The 23,741-nt window shown below is 31.3% G+C and overlaps 1 protein-coding gene across 1 annotated transcript in view; it reads left to right on the top strand.

The window, feature by feature from the left end:
* The window catches only part of LOC132714453 (sodium-dependent neutral amino acid transporter B(0)AT3-like), a 38,397-nt gene that overhangs the window by 2,854 nt on the left and 11,802 nt on the right, over nt 1-23,741 (top strand). Inside the window, exon 2 of the mRNA XM_060697343.1 lies at nt 10,838-10,953. Coding sequence (XP_060553326.1) covers nt 10,838-10,953 — 116 coding nt within the window. The remainder of the gene's footprint in view (nt 1-10,837; nt 10,954-23,741) is intronic.

The following is a 23,741-nucleotide window of genomic DNA, read 5'->3' as shown; positions in this document are numbered from 1 at the left end:
TTGAGCAAAGTTCAACACATATGATCTTGTCAAACTTTTTTATATTTCCACTAATAATAAGACTATTGGTGTTCTTGGTCTCAAGTGCTTTATCGCGTGTCTCAGCATCAGTTATTTGATAACTATCATAGACAATTACCTTAATGAAACGTAGACCTCTATAGACTGATTAGTTAGGTTTTTGTTTTCATAAACATATTTTTATAATAAGATAATAAAGCTTTTCTTGAATATAGCATGGTTATTTGTTTCTGGCATAATGCTTTACTGAGTTTATATTCATAAGCATGGTCTGAATTGATATTCTTAAGTAAAATGCTGGTTCACGTGACTGGTAAAGTAGAAGAAATGGTTATGTGTGTTAATTAGATAACCTCGTATCATGACATCGATTAACTTCCATTTATCTAAGTTCGTGCTATTTTCTCGATATGTGAAAAAGTAATAATGTTTTATTACAAAACAAAATCGTGACCAGATTTCTTAGTGTGTAACTGTACTAGCTTTGAATGGCTATATGAGCTAAATTTATAGTGCAATGTAACACATTTCTATTATATTCAAAAGAAAGCCTGTTGATCTACCATATAATTTTTTATATGTATACAAATGTGTTCAGATGTATTACCGAAATAAAAGAAAGAAACTAAAACTAAACTAAAAAATGTTTGATTGCTTTAGTGTTATAGGCTGCCAAGAGTGAATTCCCATGACATCAATTGTGAGGCAATTTTAACTTCATGTATATGATTTAAAGATTTAACATTTGCAGAGATGCATTGAGCTATACTTTTGGTCTTTAATATGCAAGAAGAAAATTGTTACAAATTTGACATTATCATAATGGCGCTGCTATTTTACCAATAATTGTCAATGTACCTTGATTTATGGAACTTTGTATCGGTCTACCAAACTGTGATGCATACGAAATAGATACTCTATATGCTTTAGAGTTTATCAAATATCTTGGCTCTGAGCGTTTTAGCTTCACAACAAAATTTTCGCATTTGATAAACTTAAACAAATGCATATCAGGACTGGGACTGGCCACTTACGTAGCAATGTAAAACGCCGTTTCCAGTGTCTTTCGTTGTTTACAAAATCATTATAAAGGGCTGGTTATTACAATCACTAACAAAGTGGGGTATGTTTATACTTTGAGAAGCAACTTTAGTTATCAACTCTGTATCTATACTCAATGTATTTTTTAATAATGCATTTTACACAGTATATGTATTCTATTGAAATTATTAACAAGAATCACTACACTAAATAACTTAAATTAAAGTGTAGTAGTAGTAGTAGTAGTAGTAGTAGTAGTAGAAGATTTTTGTAATGTTTTTCGCATATGTGTGTAAATGTGAAAGTGACCCGCTGGTGCATTACTGCTTAATACGATTTACTCATCTGTAGGAAAAACAGTATGTTTAAGATCTAGGCGCAGTGCTAAGACGTTGCAGACAAGTACATAGATTTATTCTTTTTTAAGATGATAATTTTTAAATACTCTCAGGCAAATTTTCACTAGCCATATACATTTTACCAGTAGATCAGTGAATTCGAATAAAAACATTTTTTCATATGTCGATTAAAAATAGCATCAAATATGCTAAATATCAAACAGTATCTTGTTTACGAAATTTGCACTTAAATGAGGTTTATTATGATATATTTTAGAAAGATTTTTACACCCTTCTGTTTCTTTTGAAAACATGTTATACCTTTATGAAGCATTTATCGTACAAGACTCGGGCATATAACATGCTTAAAGTAAACGTATATTTGATTATTCATCCATACATTTATTTTATTTCTTTATTATTTAGTTTTCATTATCCCTTGAACAGTTTTCATAAAATATTGAAATAATAGAAAAAATAACTCAAGATGTAGAATAAGTTAATGTTGATACAAACTCAAACATACATCTGTGTTCATACTTTACTGCTATTGTTTTAATTAATATCATACCAGATGAAATAATTGTACATACTTTTTTTCTTCTTTTTTTTTAAGATTATTTTTCTTCAACATCATATTCTAATAATTGGAACAATCTATCTCAAATATTAATATAAATTTTGCTGTCTCATTGTGATAATTATGAAATTTTAATTCGCAAGTTTAAAAAGTAACATGTATTCTAAGCATTTAGTCTTGTTCTTAACTTTTGAATGTAAATGTTTATGATAATTTAAAATAGCCAAATTGAATATTAACAATATACTTTTTCTGGCCAGTCGAGATTTTTTATTACAATACATGTATTTGCAAATTAGATTGTCACTAACGAAAAGACTGCATAACTCAAAACATTGCTTTGTTTTCAGTACAGTTTTTAGGGACATCCTAGAATTCTTCATTTACAACAGTGGAAGTGAAATGTTGTGTGACAACTGAAAAAGCACTTTATGTCAGTGTATTTTTCTGGTCCTTCGGGATCATTGATAACAATAATTTTAAAGTTGAAGATTGGATACCGCTCAAGCCAGTGATAGATGGCGATACAAGTTTGAACATAACATTGTTTACAATGAAAAAACTCATAAAAAACAATCTTGCAATTGTAAACAATTTGTTTTTGTTCCCATTGCTATCTAAGGACTCCTCGTGTTCGTATTTTAATTCTTGGTGATCTTTTTCTAATCTATATGACAATTTGTTGAGTTATCCATTTATTTTTTAATTTTTATTCTCGATAATCTCTTTCGTTTTTACGACAAATTGTTATCCATTTATTATAGTGAAACTGTGTGCTTTCATTATGATTGCTATTGCTTTAATCGCAAATTTACAATGTAGAATTATTATAATTATAGTGTGTTAAAGTTTTTTGCAAAGCGCATGCAAATGACACAAGACAATTAAATTTGGAAGTTAAAATTAAGCAGTTATTTTGACGGTTGTCTAATATGTTCATCTAATGGTCGGGGATTAAATTGAAAGCATCATAATTTATTATAATATATAACCTTAACAGAATGTTACTGTCTTGTGTCCAATAAACTGATTTTATTATATAAGATACCAATTGTGTGAAATTGATGAATAAAAAATGGTAAAAAACAATATATAGCAAAATTGTGTGTAGGATAGTAGATGTTTCAACAAAAAACTTAATTAAAATCTTTCTTCGTCACAATATTCGTGTTGTTATTCTTGCCATTTTCATTAATAATCATTTAATCTTAATAAAATTATTTTAAGTATCTTTATTAAAAGTTGCCAATGATGTTGTTAACAAAATAAAAAGCATTTCAGCAGCAATTAAGCGTGATTTATTTATTTTTTATTTGATCGTTTTACTAAAAGGTGCATGTGTATGCATATTTTAAACTAAAGCACAAAAAATCACGGTATTTTATCATTTTACACAGGATTCCCACACAATGCACTCAGCTTTGAACATTTTAATTGAACGTAGAAAAAGTCTCGCATGCATTGATAACATCTGAATATCGCTAGTTAGTATTGAATAATACATCACTTCTATATAGCTTAATGTCTTGGGAGTTGCGTTAGAAGATTAATTTGGAAAGATCAAGTTTAAAGCTTTTTCAAACTCCTTTAAACTTCGAATATTCTCAACTTTGTGCCTTAATTAGATATGACAAAAGAGATTTACCTATACACTTTAATACATTGGATTTATTGTAAAGCAATGGTGTAAGTTTACCCTTTTCATTACTTACTGCTTTCATTTTGTTAGACTCCAAATAGATTTACTCTCACTATCATCGTAGTAGCGTGCTTCACGGCGGCTGTTTATTCGAATAAGGTTCGAAGATAAATGTTATTATTTTATTCCTGCTCCAAGACGACTTGATATTAAGACATCCTGTAGAAAAAATATGTTCTAATAATTGTATTCTACAAATTTTCATGAATTTGCTATTGTACCCATTTGTTGCCGACAGAAGATAAGATGCAATGAGAACAAGGTCTATCATACAATTCCATGAAACTTTTTGTAAGTCTCCGGCACAAACCATAGATGTTATGAATGCGACTGGCAGATAAGGACTGGTTCTACACTTTCCGAAATTTGCACTAAAAATGATATAACATATGGCTCAGTACGTATAATAACAAGAAACATTGAAACGTGTTCAATTTTTAGCTCGACTATTCGTAGAATAATCGAGCTAATGCAGTCACCCATTTGTCGGCGTCGGCGTCGGCGTCGGCGTCGGCGTCGGCGTCCCTGTGGTTAAGTTTTTGTATGTAAGCTGGTATCTCCATAACTACTGAAGGGAATGGATTGAAACTTCACACACTTGTTCTCTGTGATTATCTAAGATGACTGGCACAAGTCCCATAACTCTGATTTGCTTTTTTACATAATTATGCCCCTTTTTCGACTTAGAAATTCTTGGTTAAGTTTTTGTATGTAAGCTGGTATCTCCATAACTACTGAAGGGAATGGATTGAAACTTCACACACTTGTTCTCTGTGATTATCTAAGATGATTGGCACAAGTCCCATAACTCTGATTTGCTTTTTTACATAATAATGTCCCTTTTCCGACTTAGAAACCTTTGGTTAACTTTTTTCGTGTAAGCTGGTATCTCCATTACTACTGAAGGGAATATATTGACACTTCACACACTTGTTCTCTGTGATTAGCTAACATAATAAGCACAAGTCCCATAACTCTGATTTGCTTTTTTACATAATTATGCCCCTTTTTCGACTTAGAAATTCGTGGTTAAGTTTTTGTATGTAAGCTGGTATCTCCATAACTACTGAAGGGAATGGATTGAAACTTCACACACTTGTTCTCTGTGATTATCTTAGATGATTGGCACAAGTCCCATAACTCTGATTTGCTTTTTTACATAATTATGCCCCTTTTTCGACTTAGAAATTCTTGGTTAAGTTTTTGCGTGTAAGCTGGTATCTCCATAACTACTGAAGGGAATGGATTGAAACTTCACACACTTGTTCTCTGTGATTATCTTAGATGATTGGCACAAGTCCCATAACTCTGATTTGCTTTTTTACATAATTATGCCCCTTTTTCGACTTAGAAATTCTTGGTTAAGTTTTTGCGTGTAAGCTGGTATCTCCATAACTACTAAAGGGAATGGATTGAAACTTCACACACTTGGTCTCTGTGATTATCTAAGATGATTGGCACAAGTCCCATAACTCTGATTTGCTTTTTTGCATAATTATGCCCCTTTTTTATCTTAGAAATTCTTGGTTAAGTTTTTGCGTGTAAGCTGGTATCTCCATAACTACTGAAGGGAATGGATTGAAACTTCACACACTTGGTCTCTGTGATTATTTAAGATGATTGGCACAAGTCCCATTACTCTGATTTACTTTTTCGCATAATTATTCCCCTTTTTCGATTCATAAATTCGTGGTTAAGTTTTTGTGTGTAAGCTGGTATCTCCATAACTACTGAAGGGAATGGATTGAAACTTCACACACTTGTTCTCTGTGATTGTATTGAAACTTGAAGGGTTTGTACATTTTCGTACAATTTTATGTATTCATATAGGTAAGCATTATTATACTCAATGAAACACCCTTGTGACAAATTTTCGAATAGTCGAGCGTTACTGTCCTCCGACAGTTCTTGTTATCTATTTTATCACTTATTTTCGTTCAAGGTTAAACATCGGCGGTTTTTTTAAGTCCATGCATTTTATAAAGATATTTTTCTGCATAGGTGACCTATTTGTCAGCGAAATAGTTGACGTTCGTGACATTATTAGCTTGACTCTAGGCAAAAAAAAACAGTCAACCACAGTTCAGCAGTTGTTCGCCACCCAACCAAACAATGCCTGAAATACTAGAAAGGTGGAAATAATTACATTTAATATGTCATTTCAAAAAGAATTAAAGGAAATAAATGCAAACTTATGTCACAATACTTTGCGGAAATGTTATCTTATTATTAAAATAATGTAGTCGATAATGTTGTCTTTAAATATAAAAGTGCTGCCATGTTCTCTTGAATAAAGACATTAACGAGAATAAGTAAGGAAATCTTATGACAGAAATAGTTAATATGTTCTTTGGAATGACGGCATATATTGACGTGTTACACTATATGGTTGAAAAGCACTGCGTTGGTGACAAATTTGTTAGTGCATAATGAATAATCATTTATTATAACAAAATATTACGAAATGTTTGCTTATTACCTTTTACGCTTTTTTTTAATTTAAGGAAAAATAAATTTGATATTACAAAAGACTATTGATAAGCCTGGCTATAAAGCAGCACTACATTTTTTTTTTTAAAAACCCAGAGAAATGAGTCTCACAAAAGTATATATAAATATTTAGATGTATAGTGGCACACATAACAGTACTCTTGGTCCAATGTCTGTAAATGAACATTAATATTATCTTATTCATTTTATTTCCTACGAGTAATTAAAATTTTCATTTGAGCCGTTTCGCGACAAAACCAACCTGATGGATTTGCGACCAGCATGTATCAAGACAAGCCTGCGCATCCGCGCAGGCTGGTCTGGATCCATGCTGGTCGCAAACGCACTATGTTGGTTTTGTCGTGACGCGGCTCATTTATTTATATAGTGCAACAACTAATAACCTAGTTTTTTTTACACATTTTGCGAATATTTTACAATGAAACCAAACTTGTTACTCTTTTGAAATATAATGCAAATTGTTGTGTGCATATATCTTTTTATCATTTAAGGTGCTGTCTAAAATGCTTCAGACAGAGAGAATTACCAAAACAATCCCGGAATGTGTCAAATGACACGGAAATCATAATTTGATAGCCAAACAAAGTATCGGTCAATCTTTGACCAAATCGTTACATTTCCAGTAGATTCAAATGTTATGTAATGCAGATATCACTCTAAATTTAAACAAAAGCGTCGTTTTCGAGGTTTAAAATTAAAGATACTCTGTCAAGTATTATATACTTTCACAATTGACAAAAATGTTGTTGCTGTTTTTTAAGTCTGAATATGCCTCAAAAGTTTTGATACTGTTGAACTTCCTGGCATTTTGTACAAATTACACGCTAGACATATAATTTCAAAATGCATCTTTACTTTGTAGCTTTTAGTCGCTCGAGGTACATGTAAGCACTATAAATGACTAACAAGACATATCACTGGCATATCAAGAGGGATTGGCAATAATGAGGAACAGAAATCATATATCAATACAATTAGGCTTTTGCTTACTGAACATGTTAAAATAGTAACTGTAAAATGGTCTATGTCCTAAAATAGATAGTTGATTTTGGAGACAAATGGTCAAAAGTAGAACATTGTAAGGTCGGCGGTACATCATAGATTCTGCCAACGCAGACCTTAACATGTACATACATGTATATTTGTTAGTCAAACGTTCTTTCTTTAAGTAGGATTCCTTCGTCCGAATACTATTTATTTGCCTTCACTTATGTGTTTACTGTTAACATTATTTCTTAAAATAAGCATAGCCTACAATTACGAAATCCATCAGAAAAAAAAGCTAAATAATTTAGCCATTAAATCAACAAGCTAATGGGTTCTAATGTTACTGTGAGTATACTTTATGTTATTGTCTGATATTTCAACAGACGAAAAAGGAATTGATTTCTATTGTGACCGATTATGCTCGTCTGATTACATAAAAAATATTGCTAAACTTTTAGTGTCCAAGTTACTTAATCTAAAGATGTATCGAGGATAATTATGTCAAGATAGCATTAAATATCAGAACCCTGTTTACTGTACCAATTTACATTATGTTTTCATCTTGAATTCACAATAAGCATGCTTCATTTTATGTTTCATTTAAATAAGATAAATAAGTGCTGTGTGGCAGCTGTAAAAAGTTGCCCCGTACTTCACCCGTGTTGTTATATTCCCCTGGTCCTTCGGGATCATTGATGTCAGCACTATTAAGTGTTGAGAATTGAGTACCGCTCAGCCGGTGCAAGGGGGGCGTGACGGATGTTGCACGTTTTCATTATCCCTCATGTACAGACTCAATCAAAGCGAGTCTGCAATTCCCTTGTAATTTTGTTGTGATTAATGCTTCCGATGGACCACTTTGTTTCCAGAATTTTAATGATAACCAGATTGCATGATAAAGTGTGAATGTTTCAAATGAAACCAAAATTAAGGTCTCAAGTTGTAAGAATTATTATTTTCAGTGATTATTCAACGAAACATAGAAAAATCAGCTGAACGGATTGATTGAATCTATAAAAAGTGTTACTTATGAATTATATATGACTTCGTATTGACTTAGGTTTGCTGACGAAGATGAACTCACGTATTTTCATGTATACTATAGTATTTATTGACATGAATGGTACAAATCAGTTCACGAAATATTTGGCATAGGTATGTTTTTTGGTTTTTTTTTGCATTTTAGACATCTGTGTAATTGCAGATCAATATGTTCTATATGTAGTCAATCTTGATTACGCCTGAATCACATTCCTAGTTCAGAGTAGTTAGAAATGAATTTTTAATATTTTGATGACGTCAAATACATTTGAAACTGTTAGACGTATCTTGACTACGGTCGCTAATCTTTGTTTATACATAGATTGCGGATGTTTTATAACCAAAATCATTTCAATTTAGATGCAAGCTTGCTTTCTTTGTATAATCAAGAACTAAATTGGAATTACTTTTCAGCGTTCATGCATTTATAGGCACATTAACACTAAGAAATGAATTGAGTTTCTGTAGATCTGTAGAAAGCCAGGTTTGCATTAATACATTTTTAAACATAATCATAACATGTTTATCACATAGTCTTTAATGTGAAACAATGTCAAAAATGGAACAAAGTGTAAAGAAAATGGTGACACCCTTACAGAAAACTATATCTTTTCAACTAAACTAATAGTCAAAGAACCAAATCAAAGATAAGAATCAAATCAAAAGATGGTTCATTTGTACAGCCAATGACTAGCTTTTTGAGAATTGTTACTTGATACCAAACTATTGGCTTTTTATTAAAGATCAGACTAGTAGCATTTAAGGTCAAACATATTAGCTTTATGATTATAAGAATACATATATTAGCAAAAAATATTAATCTTTTAAAGCTTAGAATACTGGTATTAGCATTATTGTTTGGACAAACAAAATATTAGCCTTATAAAAATGAGAATATCGTATTAGAATTTTAGACCAAAACATTAGCCTTTTAAAAATTAAAATACCATAATTAGCATTTCAAGCTTAATGCGCCTTTCAGAAGATATATTAAAATTGCTAATAAGCATTTCCGCAGTTATAACGACGTTTTTGATGATAATATTTTCTAATTACGTTTGATTTATTCCGATTCAGAGGACGTCTTCTGACTGATGTTTAGTTTATTCTGCTTTGTGTTTACTTTCAATTTCATCATCAAAAGACGAAGTCATATTTCCATCAATTTAAGGCATTATGTTTTGTTATTTTTTTACACAAAGTGTGTATTGTGTTGCTTTTAGATAACAATCGGTGAATTGTCTGATGTTATATAAATTTTTAAATAATGTTTAATTCTGGGAATGTCACACGTCCATGCAGCTTATGTTCACATGCTAAAATGCAAGAGTACGCCATCTCACAGGTAGCTTGACTTGATAACAATGTCAAATTTGCTTCCTTTTGTTTTGGAATATTGTAATTGTATGTTTATACTTGTAACATAGGCCTTCGGCACAACATTATACAACAAACATGAAATTGCAAAGAAAATACAATGCGGTGATCATAAATATACATGGAATATTGTAATATAAACATTTACAGTCATATAAAAACATTAAGAGGAATATTGTACCGGTTCAAAAACAAAATAAGAAAATTTCCCAATTTAAACGCAGTATGAAGTCAATATTCCGTTTAAAGCCTTTAAAATTCTTCTTAGGATAATAAGTAATGTTTAGCTTTTTCATGTCCCCCCTTTTCACACAATATTGTATTTCAAATACCATATTCCGACCTTTTCTGTTATCCATGATATAATAATACTTCAGATTCAATATTCAAAGTTAATAGCGTGAAGCATATTAAAACATTTCGTACGTTTCTAGCAATGTTCCACGCACGGATTTATATTACATATAAATCCGTGTTCCAAGCAATTAAACCCATATATCAAATTAGATGTTTCAAGGAAAAAACATGTAACACCACTTATACCATGATTATATGCAATTTTTTTACTTTCATATTCAGTTTAAGATGTAACATTAACGATCTTACCCTAACAAACAATTCATCACGTGCATTTTGTTAAGAAAAACGTCCTGAACTATGAAGAAAAGAAAATGTAGAAGATGTCAATTAATTAAGCATTAGTTAGATCTATAATATTTTTTTCTGGAAAAAAAATGTCATAAAGCTGCAATTGTACTCATTTACATCATACTAATTATAGTGTAAACATTATTTATTGAACCCTTAACCTGCTGTTGAAACCGATAGTGATTTTATATTGTACACCATATGCCATTCTCACGTTTGTCAACAATTGCTTAGCTCTTGATTATGCACCAAACCATTGTAAAACAATAACATTTACGGTTTACTATGCCAAGATTTCACGGTATTCAATTCGTTGGAATGTCCAGACTAAATAGAAATATGATTAATTTGAACGGTTCAAGACAATACTGATGTAAAACTGTTTAAGGTTTAAATGATTAAATGTTGAATTCTGATTAAGGCGGTGCTAGGGTTGTGGACTGAAACTTGCATTTTCCAGTACCGTAAATGAACATGCTCAATCAAACCGAGCCTGCAACATTTTCAATTTTGCCGTCTTTTGAGCGTTCTTTAGGACTGGGATGTCAGTTTTCTCTATTTTACATACTTATATAGAATTTGTTATGCTTTCAGGTGCATTTCTGATTCCATATGCTGTGATGATAATAATCGAGGGTGTTCCCTTGTTTTATCTTGAGCTTGCTGTAGGGCAACGATTACGAAAAGGTGCTGTCGGGTCTTGGAATCAAGTAAGAATTGTCTCTTTTAATAACTTATCCAGTGTAACAACTGATCATTCCATTCAAACTTCAATATATTCTACTCATGTTGATTAGAGGTACATGTAATTGCAATGTGTATATCAATCCAAATATAGCAATATGTACTTATAACTTTATATAGTACTAAATGTCCGGTAAAATGTTACAAAATATGATTTTATTGCGGCACATATCTGAGAAAGTTTTATCTCATGAAAGTATGCGTCGCAGTAAGCTTCAAATTTGCATTATCAGCTCACAATACCGTTTTGTTCCTAAATTTATGCCTTATGCTATGTTTTTACGTATTGTATTACAAAATTTCCTGATCATTATTTCCGCATAGTCAGACATATTGTGTTCCTAAATTCTACAATTAATTGAGTTGGAAAGCATTAAATCAGAAACTACATCCAGAAAAAGACACGGTGAATCATCAAACTAATTAATAGTAAACTATTTTTTCAATATATTATCTTAGAAAATGCGTTCAATAAGATAATTGCAATAACATTATAGAATTCAGGGAAGCATTATGCTAGTACGGTACTTTCAATGCATACTTCTCTTGTCTGGTTTTGAAGAATAGTATCAAGTAAACCTTGAAAATTGAATGATAAATATCATCAAACCTTCTGTAACTTATATAGATAGAATAGAAAAATAACCCTATCAGCTTTGCATAACAAATGTAATGTAGAAACGAAACAAGATTAAACTCTCCTGTGGATCTTTCAATTTAAAAGAAGAACAATTTCAATTTGCTGTGCTTGTAATCAGATACATTGCTGACAACAGAAGAAGAAAGAATAAATAGGTTGATGTGAGATGAAACGAAATGTTCGCATATAAACAAATATTTACGACGGACATTCTCTCAGATTTAATTATTTCGGTATTTACGACATATTACAATGAAAGACAAGAACAGGAAAAGATAAAGATAAAGCATGTAGTAGCATGTATTTCGTTTCAAACACGATTTAGATATAGCGTTTATATATAATTGTATCATAAAAAACACTGTGCTTTTTAGTTTCTTGTTTAAAATATACTCAAATATGTGTATATCACCTCAAATCCTTTCGTAAGTAAAAAGTCCTAAAGCTAGGGAACGATGTATTTTACAAATGTCGATTGAATTATTAATTACATTTTTGTCCTATCGTATCTATTTCACTAGACATTTATTTCTGTTTGCTGTTGTTTCTTATAAAATAAATTGAAACAACACATTTAATCATTGCACACGAGATAGCTAATCAAAACTGCATTCCAAAATGAGAACGAAAAATGAAAGTATCAGGAAAAAAACAGTTTATAAAACATAAATCACTATATAGCTGAAGGAAACATAATCTTTCAAAAACACTATATCATTTGGAGATAGATAATCTTTCCTATCAATTTCCCAAGAGTGGTATTAAAGATATACGTTAAAGGTTACCCACAACATTATTGTTATAAAATGATACAAATCGTTGAAAAAACACATAAATTTCATGTTTAGATCATTCTATAAAAACAATATACCTTGTAATCGTCATTTGACTTCAGACTGACTAAATAGAATATTTTTCAGTGTATCACAATCTTTCCATACATTGGCTGTCCTGCTGGGCTTCTGGTCGGTGATCCTTTATGACTGGGTTTTGTTTGGATATTCGTTCATTGAATGCCAACCCTCCTGATTCATCTTTTAAATTGACAAATCGTGTTTTTTATTTTAAATAACTTAAAAAATAATGTTTGAATTCAAACAATATTTTTAACATTCCAAAGTGCGGAATTTAGAATATCCGGAACTAACCTCTGTCGAGTATAAAATTGGTAAAATATTGTCGTCATTTTTATTACAATTTTACTTGCATGCTATATATCTGATTCTTTTAATTACATTTGGTAACCTTTTGGCTTTAAAGTGTATTTTAAAAATAATTACAACAACGCAAGAGAAGAGAAAATCAATCTAGTGCAGTATCGATTGTAAGTATAATAGTAATAAATTGCATGCCGTAAAAAGCGGTTAATCGACTCTGCCAATTAAATCCTTCTTTAACATCCCTAGACATTCCCTGTGGTAATATTCAGTATTGTCAGTTCCAATTGCTTTTTCCTAATGAGTGAGACAAAGACATTTGTAGCTGAAGATTGGTTAGGTGCGAAAACCACGTTTCACTAGACTAATTGTATATGTATATCTAAGCAAGCTACTGATGCACCGATGGTTCTATTGTGCCTGTAAAAATGTAGAGAAGGCATATGAAGTGGATTGTAAAGCTGGATGTATGCAGTATGAGGGTGTGATTTTAACCCAAACCGAAAATGATTTACATGTTGAATCTATAAAGAGTACTATCGGATATATATGTATCTCGGTATGATATTGTATTGAATGAAATTAAATGTGTTCACCTTCTTTGCAGATTTAAAGTGTTAACAATCCATACCAATACAACATGGACGTACTGTTTTATATAAATAGACCAATATAAATAATAGGAAGGAAATGTTTATGACTAATTCCAAGCTGTTTGCTACCTATAAAAATAATAATGGTATTACCTGTAAAAAAAAATAATCGTATTAAATGAAATACAAGAGGGCAAAATTGTTCTCAACTATTGATTCTGTATTAGTTTTAAATATCAACAAGCTCATGCTGACTAGAAATTATTGGTATGAATAAACTTATACACTTTAAATATATAAACTAAAAACAGGCGAAATCCATTGCAAACCATATAAATTTAACAATACCGGAATATCGTCTTTGTTGCAAAATATCAAATACACTCCTCCATGCTGTAGCAATATCTTTCCAATGTATGTATAAGAATTATAATCAAACAAACAATTTTCTCATCTTGAAAATAATAAGATAGTTTTTGTTTCACATAAAAATCTCCATTAAAACCCGTTTCTTTGTATAGTATTAATATGATAATCTTCTTGAAAGACTGTTTTTGTGTTTCTTTGTTTTTATTATGTAATGGATACTTTGCTTTGTGATATTGCATTTTGTTCTTATCTGCTAGCCTTTTTTAAGAATTTAAATTCTTCTTCTTAAATTTCCATGCGAAAATGATTATGTAATTCTCTGAACAAGCTTATAAAAAAGATGAAACAAATCATTTAATTATTTATTCCATTTGCCTGATAGCAATTACTTTAACGTGTTTACATGAATATAAATAATACATCTAGTAATGCAAAATAACCAGAAAAAATCCAAATAATAAGCATTTATGATGTATAAACGCTGAAACATAACTTTATTAGAATTTATAATTTCACATAATATAACCATTAAGTGTAAGTAACTGTGACAAGCACTGTTTCACTGATATATGATCCTACTCTCCTCCGTTCTCTTGCCTCTTCCCCCTGCATCATTATCCTTTTTTTGGCCTTTTAATTAATTGTCTTCTTAATTTTCCTTGTTGGATTCTATCATTTCATATTTTAATTAATTTATAATAAAACCACGTCCGTTCCCTTGTGTCATCTACAGTTTTATATGGTGCCCTGCTGGACTCCTTGCCGGTGGTCCTGTGATACTGGTTTTTGTTTGGAGATGCGTTTATCAAATGCCGCTCGTGATTGTACAGAACACCGTTAAATTAACTTGTTATACACACTTGACATTTGTCCGAGTTCTTGGCAACAATTCGCTTCTTGCATAACGCGGACTTAAGTACAGTTTATCATAAATTAATATCATAGCATATCATCACGCAGAAAATATGTCTTTAGATTTGTTTTCATTCTTGACAATGTTCTTACTACTTTCTTGAAAAATTATGAAAGTGCAGAAATTCAATACTTTTTATTTGTTTGGGTCGTCAGACCAAACAAATAATGGTAGCGAAATTTCAGAGTCTAATGTTGTTAATTGCAAATGCCGAAAGTAGTCCACTTTTTTGAAGCGGTGACTTCCCTTTACATGTACACTAACGCCGAAAAATTCAGGGGAGATCACTGCGTAAAGATGGTCAAAGACAGGCACATTAATTTTCAAGCAAAATAATTCCCGAATGGTCGAAGATTTCTAATATTGTTTTATTGTATTTTCTGATCGAAAATAAGTAAATACAAAGCGGACATTCAATCTCTGACACAGAAGTTTACGACAAACCTAACAACAAGTAGTTCTCAGAACAGCTTAAAACTAGCGATTTAAAAGAAAGAAATATTTTTATTTTGTTACAAGTATCCAACAAATTACAAGGCATTCAAAGTTTGAAAATAGCGTTGGCTTATAGAATTGTCAATAAATGCACAATCACAAATTACGCGGATGAATATGATTTTATCAATGAAAATACTATTTTTAGCGATGTCGATTACCAAATACTACCCAAACCGAGTAGTGGAATATATAGATTCTACATGTCGGACTGTTTGGGCGAGAAGATTTTCGCTAAATTATTTACTTCAATTTTAAACAACAGGTTTATCCTGAACAAAATACCTCGAAATTAATAAGGATTACAAACCCGAAATGCAATGGAAGTTCTAAATTTAGAATGACTTGATGTTATTCAGACATTGTATGTATAACTTCTCCGTGGTGCAGGGGTAGCGCGCTCGCTTAGTGAGTGAGAGGTCTGGAGTTCAAATCCCAGTCGAGAAAACTTTTGTTTTTAATTCTTTTTTAAGTGTCTTTGTTAAGGAAGTAGCCATGATATGCAAGGATAAAGTGTAGCTGTCGTAAAAAATGAACATAAATGATATTTTGATGCAACCATAGTTATGCAGAATTCCGTATGTATCAAACTTTGGTGCCTTGCAAAATGAATTATAATGCATAAAAATAAATTTATACAGGAAAATACATATAGATATACAGTACGATTTAGATTGCAAAGATCACAAAATACCACAGAACTTACAGCCCTTTGATTCTTTATAAATATACATGCTTATAGTAAGCTCCAGGATTATTTACATCTGTGTTAAACAACGGTTAAAGTCGTTACAAGCCCTAATTTAGAATAATATAGTTTTCTTCAGGCCGTTCACATATAAATTCACCGTGGCTGAAGGGTTTTCGCGCTCGCTTAGGAAGCGAGAGGTCTGGAGTTCAAATCCCAGTAAAGGCAACTCATTTTTTTTTTCAAATTGTTTAAGTCGAATAAACAATGGATTGAATATCAGTGTTGCAATTAGTCTTATAGCCAATTTACTATAATTAAAACGCTGGAAAGCATTGGTGGCACTATACATATAATCTCACAACCTGTACCTTTATTACATTCTGAGACCCAAACAAATTCAGCGCCTTCTGTGCTTTGATTTTTATATGCTAGTAAAACATGCATTTTATGCCAATTTCATCTGAATTTAATTTGTTTGGTTGTTTTTGTTTGGTTGGATGTTATTTAGGGTTGCGTTCTGCGAAAAGCGCTAATTAATTGTTTAAGTTTTATCCACATATTCAGAAACTTCGCTAGAATAAAAAAAAAACATACTTATAATATTTAAATTTGACATTGAATTATTCATTAAATGATATTTTAGCAAACATATACATGTATATATAAATGTGATTATTTAAAAGACGAAGCCACAATTTTCATATCCATGTTTTTTCATATCCATGGCGCTTGCGTGTGTGAACAGTAGATTGCATTTTCTACTACCGTCCATAAACACACTCAAACATGTTTTGTTCGTTCTTCAAGGAATCCGTGTTTCCCCTATTTATCTTAACATCGGCGATGTTTAAATAAATTTAATCGGAAGTTCCGATTATTGTTGTGTTTTTGTGTTTTTAATTTTTTTTAAGTTTCTTCTATTTGACGTGTGTCTGGTTGTGTACTTTTAGTATTCCTACTTGAATACTATGCAATCACTTTGAGGATATGGTACCTGTTATCTAAATTTGATATGCATATTTCATTAACTTTGACCCAATTTAAAAATGCCCTTGTATTTACTATCGGCTATTGAAATCTCGTTTAGGGCACAAGTATTCATTTACTTGAAGAGCATACGCAGCTTTTCATCGAATGACAAAAAGGTTCTATGTTCACCATTGTATGAACGCCTAACCGGAAGATTGTTAACACACACTTTCACCAAAACATTATAAATGTTTTATTCTATTTACACCGGTGCTAGGCGACATGTACGGCAGCCCGCATTTACCACTAGGCTGAATCTAAACGATGCTGCAATATTTTCAATTCTGGAGTTTTTATCATTCTTTAAAGATGACATTGTTCTCTAATTTTTGATTAATATACATGTATATGTAATAAATAATCTCAAAGCTATTTATTGCAGGAATTGTATAATTATTTCAGAGCATATTTCTTGGAAATAAAAATATGACAATATTACAATGACAAAACAGGTTAATCGTTGCCATTTATTTATAAATATACCTTACAAAAGCAAATTAACAGCAATTTTATTCTATTTCTGTGTTGTTCGTAATGATGTTTCGCTTGAAAAAAAAATGTTCTTATTCCATGTATTCCGTGTCATAAGCCGGAAATATGACAGTCAAAATAATTAAGATATTTACAACAATAATGGAACAATGATGTCTGTGCAATACGACTCAAAGTTTTGTCTCTCAAAAGCATCGATTGTGTTTTAAGAATACTTCAGACATGACTTACTAAAAGCTGTCTCGGCATTTAATGGACTTCAAATAGAATGTGATAAATTGCGTTATTATTAGAATCATAACTGCTCGATTTATTTTTTAGCTGATGTCGAGAATGTTTTGTTATTCAAACTGTCACATTATATAGCTTTTGGTACTGTGATTAAAACGATTAGAAAAAGACATACAGAAGTGGTGAAAAAAACATTAAATGGTCAACCGTGTTTTTCGGTCTCCTCTTTTTTCATCCGTCTGTCCGTCCGTCCGACCGTCCGTCCGTCCCTTATTAAAAATGTTAAAATTTGATGTTAAAATTTGATTGAAACACTGACGTAAGAAATATTATGAGCATGTAAATGATAGCTACTATACTGTATTTTTTGCATATTGTTTAAAAGAGTTGGAACTAATGTGACGTACATTTTTTGTTGTGAAAAAGTTTTGTTTACGTCAGCTCCGATCATATTTATGATATCTATGCTTATGATAAGACAAAAATGTCTATAAATTTAATTTAATTAATTAGTTATGGATATCAAAATAAATTTCACACAAGGGGTGCAATGCAATTTTATTAAAATTTTAACTGATTTATGTAGTATTAACACAAAAAAAATCAAAATTTCATCGACAAAAACATGAAGTTTCATTGAAAACATTTCTTTACCGAATTGTAGCAGTTTAAAGTAAGATTACCTATTATTCTAAGTACAAATATTGTAAGTGACACGTAGAAATGGCAGTACGTTAATCGGTTATTACGTTAAACCCCTAGATACTCTTGGAATGGGGATTATAAACATAATTTTCATAAGAAATGTAACATGTGTATTGATCATATCGAGACAAACATTTTGCAACGCTTAAAATCTTAAAGATTGCAAAAATAACGGTACTATTGAAATTGTTGCAGGCCCTGTTTGATACAGCCTATCCTAGGACAGCACTGGAAAATGCAAAATATCGTCTTCTCCGCTAGCACCGAATTCAACAATATTCAACATTTTACATAAATGATGGCGATTGTTTTAATTAAGAATAATTCGCCTGGTATCTATTCATATGGCGGTTATCTTGGAACTTTCAGTGTGGCACACACGCACGTGCCATTCCATGAAAAGCGGCATATGATCACCAAGTATAAGAATTCGTTGAAAGGGAATCAAAAGTTATGTAGATTGAATATCACACATTAGACGTAAAAAAAGAAGGCAACATATCCTGAGTATAATGTAGCAGTATTCGTTTAAAAATACTGGAACCATCCAAAAAGAAAAAAGATCAGTTTCATATAGAACTGTAGAACTTTAAATACCACAACACAGCAATGATAGTGACGTAGGACTGCCTTGCTGATTATTGAATAACTCGGGTCCTTCGTACAAATAATTTTTAGATTGTGGATTCTAATTGGGATAAGATAACTGAAACAATATATGATTATCATAGATATTTTTTACTATATTTTAAAGATATATATCTTCAACAGTGACGGAATGCAATGATGCATTCCTGTTTTCCGAATCATAAAACATGTAAACAAGTAAAAACATAAATGTTTACAGGCCTTTATTTTTCTTTTATGAAAAACCTCTCTTTGTCATGCCACTAAATGCTAAGGACCACAATGGAAATAAGAGCTTGCTCTTTTTTGTGTTATCCTTGGTTTTGTGAACATGTCATGGTTTACATAATATAGTATTTATTCATTTATTTATTTATTTGTAATTTTTTTAATCTATATTGTGTTTGTTTATCATGTAACATGTTTACCTTTTTCCGAAATAAATCTATCTATCAATATATCCATTTCAATATTCGGGGCATTGTATTTACTTATTTTCTAGGATAAATTATCTTTTTATTAACAACAACATTTTACAAAACAATTATAAATTGAGCATATGACAAACTAGGAAGATATTACATCACTAACCTGAAACAATATATGATTTATCATAGTTTATTATATATTAAAGATATATATGTACACACAGTGAATACAATGATGCATTGTTCGTACCCGTAAAATATCACTTTGTATAAACACACTTGTGAAAGGTTAGTACATGTTACTATAGGAGTATAGGATATCGGGCCATTTAGTTATTTAATGACTGAGATAAAAGTACAGGTTGCGTGTGAAGAGAAATTTGTTTGACCTATTAAGAGACCCATTTTGCATTTAAGAAACAACAAAACCCGTATTTATTCATATTTTATTTATCAATGATACTACCCTATGTCAATGGCGTAACGAATCAGAAATATAACATACCTTATTGCTGTAGCAACCTGTAAATACACAAAGTGTTAAACAAATGTAGCATTTTGATACTTTACAAAGTATATTAACAAATACCTAAAAAAGAAATAGACCAGTCAAGGCATAAAACTTGAAAAGATGGAACAGAAAGTATCAGAAATTGACAATCATCTTGCAACAATTGACTACTAATGTGATAATACATAACGCCATGGAAGTGGCCGCAATATTTCCGAACGTGTGTATTAAATTCATTCGTGATTGCGTTAGCCTGTACACGCACGTTTAAACTCACAACGAGTGAAAAATGTCCATCGGTAAAAATGTTGTGAGCAACTTCCGTTCCTCGTTGTGAGCACCCATCTATGACGAGTGACACGATAAACAAGGTGAGTTTTTCATAATTTTTGAAGATTACAGACATTTATGTAAAAATATCGGAATGCAGTTAGCTAGCGATGTGTTTTCCGAGTATGCACATGTAAAGATATTGCCTGTTGGTGGACAATTTTGATGGAAATACCGTTTGCGACGCAGTCACTCGGGGTAGCTGGAAAACTGGAGACAACTTCTCTTTGGACCTAATTTAACATTGAAAACGTCGATTCTGGTGACGTTTTGTGCATTCTAACATAAAACAGATGCCCACAAGTCTTCAGCGTAAGTATTAACTGAAAGTCTTCGTAGAAACGAAAGATATACTCTTTTTTGCTTTAATCCTCGTTGTGAGCACCATAACCTCGTTGTGAGCAAGACAAGCGCAGTGCTTGTTCCTGGTTTTAATATAGTTATTCAAATGGCAAGAATAACAATTTTTCAATCTACCAAAAGCAATCAAAAAGTTTTTGTACAATAGGTTTTTCTTTGCAATAGTTCTTCTTTTTCTTTTTTGAAAAATTATTCTTCATATTCACAAGTCATCAGATTAACAGAAGAACTAATCATGGAGGTAAATAAGGTATTTTAAATATTATTCGTATACTCTAGTGTGGCACAAGTGAACATCACGGGTTGTTTATGAAATATTTCAACAATTTCACAATCTGTGTTGATACACACATACATGTGTTTATCCTGAGCTGAAGACTGACCAAGTTATGTAAAACAAAAAACTATCACGGTAAGTTGACAATGCCCCTGAAAGTGGTGCTTTGTCCTTTAATTTATGGACCAAAGATAGATTATTTGTTTTGGACAATTAGATCTTCAATGTGAAGGTAATTCAAGGTCAAGGTGAAATTAAATATAGGTCAGTTGGAAGGTCTTGTCCAAAGGGGCATTGTGTCCAAATATGAATTAATTCCACTTACTTATAAAAGAAGTTAGGACCAATGTTAAAGATTTTGGATGTTCTAGAAGGTCATTCACGGTACAAGGTAAAAAAATACAGATCAGTTTTGAAGGTCTTGCCTAAAGGGTGTTGTTTCAAAATATGAGTAGAGTCCGTATACTAATAAGGAAGTCATGACCAATTTTGAAGTTTTTGGACAATTTGACCTTTAAGGTGAAGGTCATTCAGGGGTCAGGGTCAAAAGAATATAGGATAGTTGAAAGGCCTTGTCCAAAGATGTGTTTGTGCCTAAATATTATGCCAGGACATTATGGCCAATCCTAAATGTTTTTGGACAATTTGACCTTCAAGGTAAAGGCCATTCAGGGGTCAAGGTAAAAAAATACAGGTCCGTAGGAAGGTGCTAAGGGATGTTGTGTTCAAATATGAATCAAATCCGTTTTACTAAATAAGGAAGTTATGGCCAATGTTAAAGTTTTCGGACAGATTGACGGAGTGACAGACGGACAGTTCAAAACTAATATGCCTCCCTTTGGGGTATGCACAACGTCTTGCAAAGAAATGCTGCTGTGCAAAAACGTTTTTAATTGCTGTGGTAGATTGAAAATTATGTTTTCACCATCTGAATTACATATTAATACCATACACGCACTGCGATTGTCTTGCTCACAACGAGGTTATGGTGCTCACAAACGAGGATTAAAGCAAAAAAGGGTATATCTTCGTTTTTATGAAGACTTTCAGATAATAATTTACGCTGAAGACTTGTGGGCATCTGTTTTATGTTAGAATGCACAAAAACGTCACCAGAATCGACGTTTTCAATGTTAAATTAGGTCCAAAGAGAAGTTTTGTCTCCAGTTTTCCAGCTACCCCGAGTGACTGGCGTCGCACGGTATTTTCCATCAAATTGTCCACCAACAGGCAATATCTTTACATGTGCATACTCGGAAAACACATCGCTAGCTAACTGCATTTCGATATTTTTACATAAATGTCTGTAATCTTCAAAATTATGAAAACTCACCTTGTTTATCGTGTCACACATCAAAGATGGGTGCTCACAACGAGGAACGGAAGTTGCTCACAACATTTTTACCGATGGACATTTTTCACTCGTTGTGAGTTAAACGTGGCGTGCCTGTACATGCTGATTTACATAAAGCAATTAAATTAGCTATTTCCTGACTTTAGCAAAGATGATTGGAGAGTGTCTTATCGATGAAATGTCAAAAACTTCTTACAGTCTATTATAGATTGTCAACACATTTAAGTTGCGTGCTTGATTACAAATATGCAAACAGCTTTATTTCTTGTTTGATTTGTTGACTCTAAACGCGTTTCAAAGTAAACAATCAATTTCCCGCCATTTTGAGTCAAAATTGATATTTGACTACATAACGATTTCGCAGATAACTACAGCTATGCTTTAAATTAAGAATAGTCATGTTTTAACACATATTTATTTAGAATGTAAAATATTTGTTTTGTGTCGTCTTTTAATTAAGTAAAGAGTTATGTATTAATTGAGGCTTGAGAAAAGTCAATCATTGTCCTTTTCCTGACATTTTCGGAAGAAAATTTTCCCAGTAAATCCTTTGAATATACAAAAATGAGTACATGTAATAAGATTTTTAAAAACAATTTATGTAATTGTATGTATTTGCTTTACAAGATCATTCTCCAATCAATTAAACATTGTTGTAAATCGTTCTCTCTGAAAATGATTGATACCAAATGAGTTTCCAGAGATTTAATTCACGTTTATTGTACCTTCAGTTAAGTAAGTCAATAGAATTTTACGTTGAAAAAATGGATATCACAAAATTACATGTTGAAATAGATGCGCTGACTTGAATAACATTTTTTCTTCTTACTTTAACAGCTATTCCTTTAATATTGACCAAGCTGATATGGCAAAATGAAATATATATGAAGTCAGTTTATCTAGTTTTAATATGAATACGTAATTCAATTAATTTCTTTATTCGAAGATAAATGAAAACATTAAAATAGTCACTCTTTAATTGATTACATTGGTTCTTGTATTATAAGAGCTTAATAACACCACTTTAGATGACACCATTATTGGTCAGTATTAAGGCTCTGGATTTTACTTAAGAGGAGAGCCATTTTCAAAAACAAATATTTATACTTTCACCTATGACACAAATGTTATCGCTTACTCACATTAAAAATCATATGAATTACATGCAACAAGTTCTGTTACTTATGGACTTTAAAATTCTGACACCATGTTTTTTTAATTTGTCTATTAGATAACTATACTCGTTTGGTTATCATCCGTTACATGTCAAAAGATATATAGTTATTTCATTTTTAAATACGCACAGTTAAAAACATTGACAAGTATAATTGCTCAAACTTACTTGCTCTTTTTTGTGTTATCCTTGGTTTTGTGAACATGTTATAGTTTACATAATATAGTATTTATTCATTTATTTATTTATTTGTAATTTTTTTAATCTATATTGTGTTTGTTTATCATGTAACATGTTTACCTTTTTCCGAAATAAATCTATCTATCAATATATCCATTTCAATATTCGGGGCATTGTATTTTACTTATTTTCTAGGAT

Source organism: Ruditapes philippinarum, unplaced genomic scaffold (genome assembly GCF_026571515.1).
Source record: "Ruditapes philippinarum isolate M1 unplaced genomic scaffold, ASM2657151v2 ctg12_1_1_1_1, whole genome shotgun sequence".
Lineage (NCBI taxonomy): Eukaryota > Metazoa > Mollusca > Bivalvia > Venerida > Veneridae > Ruditapes > Ruditapes philippinarum.
The sequence above is the reverse complement of the archived record's forward strand: the minus strand, read 5'-3'. Positions and strand labels throughout refer to the sequence as shown.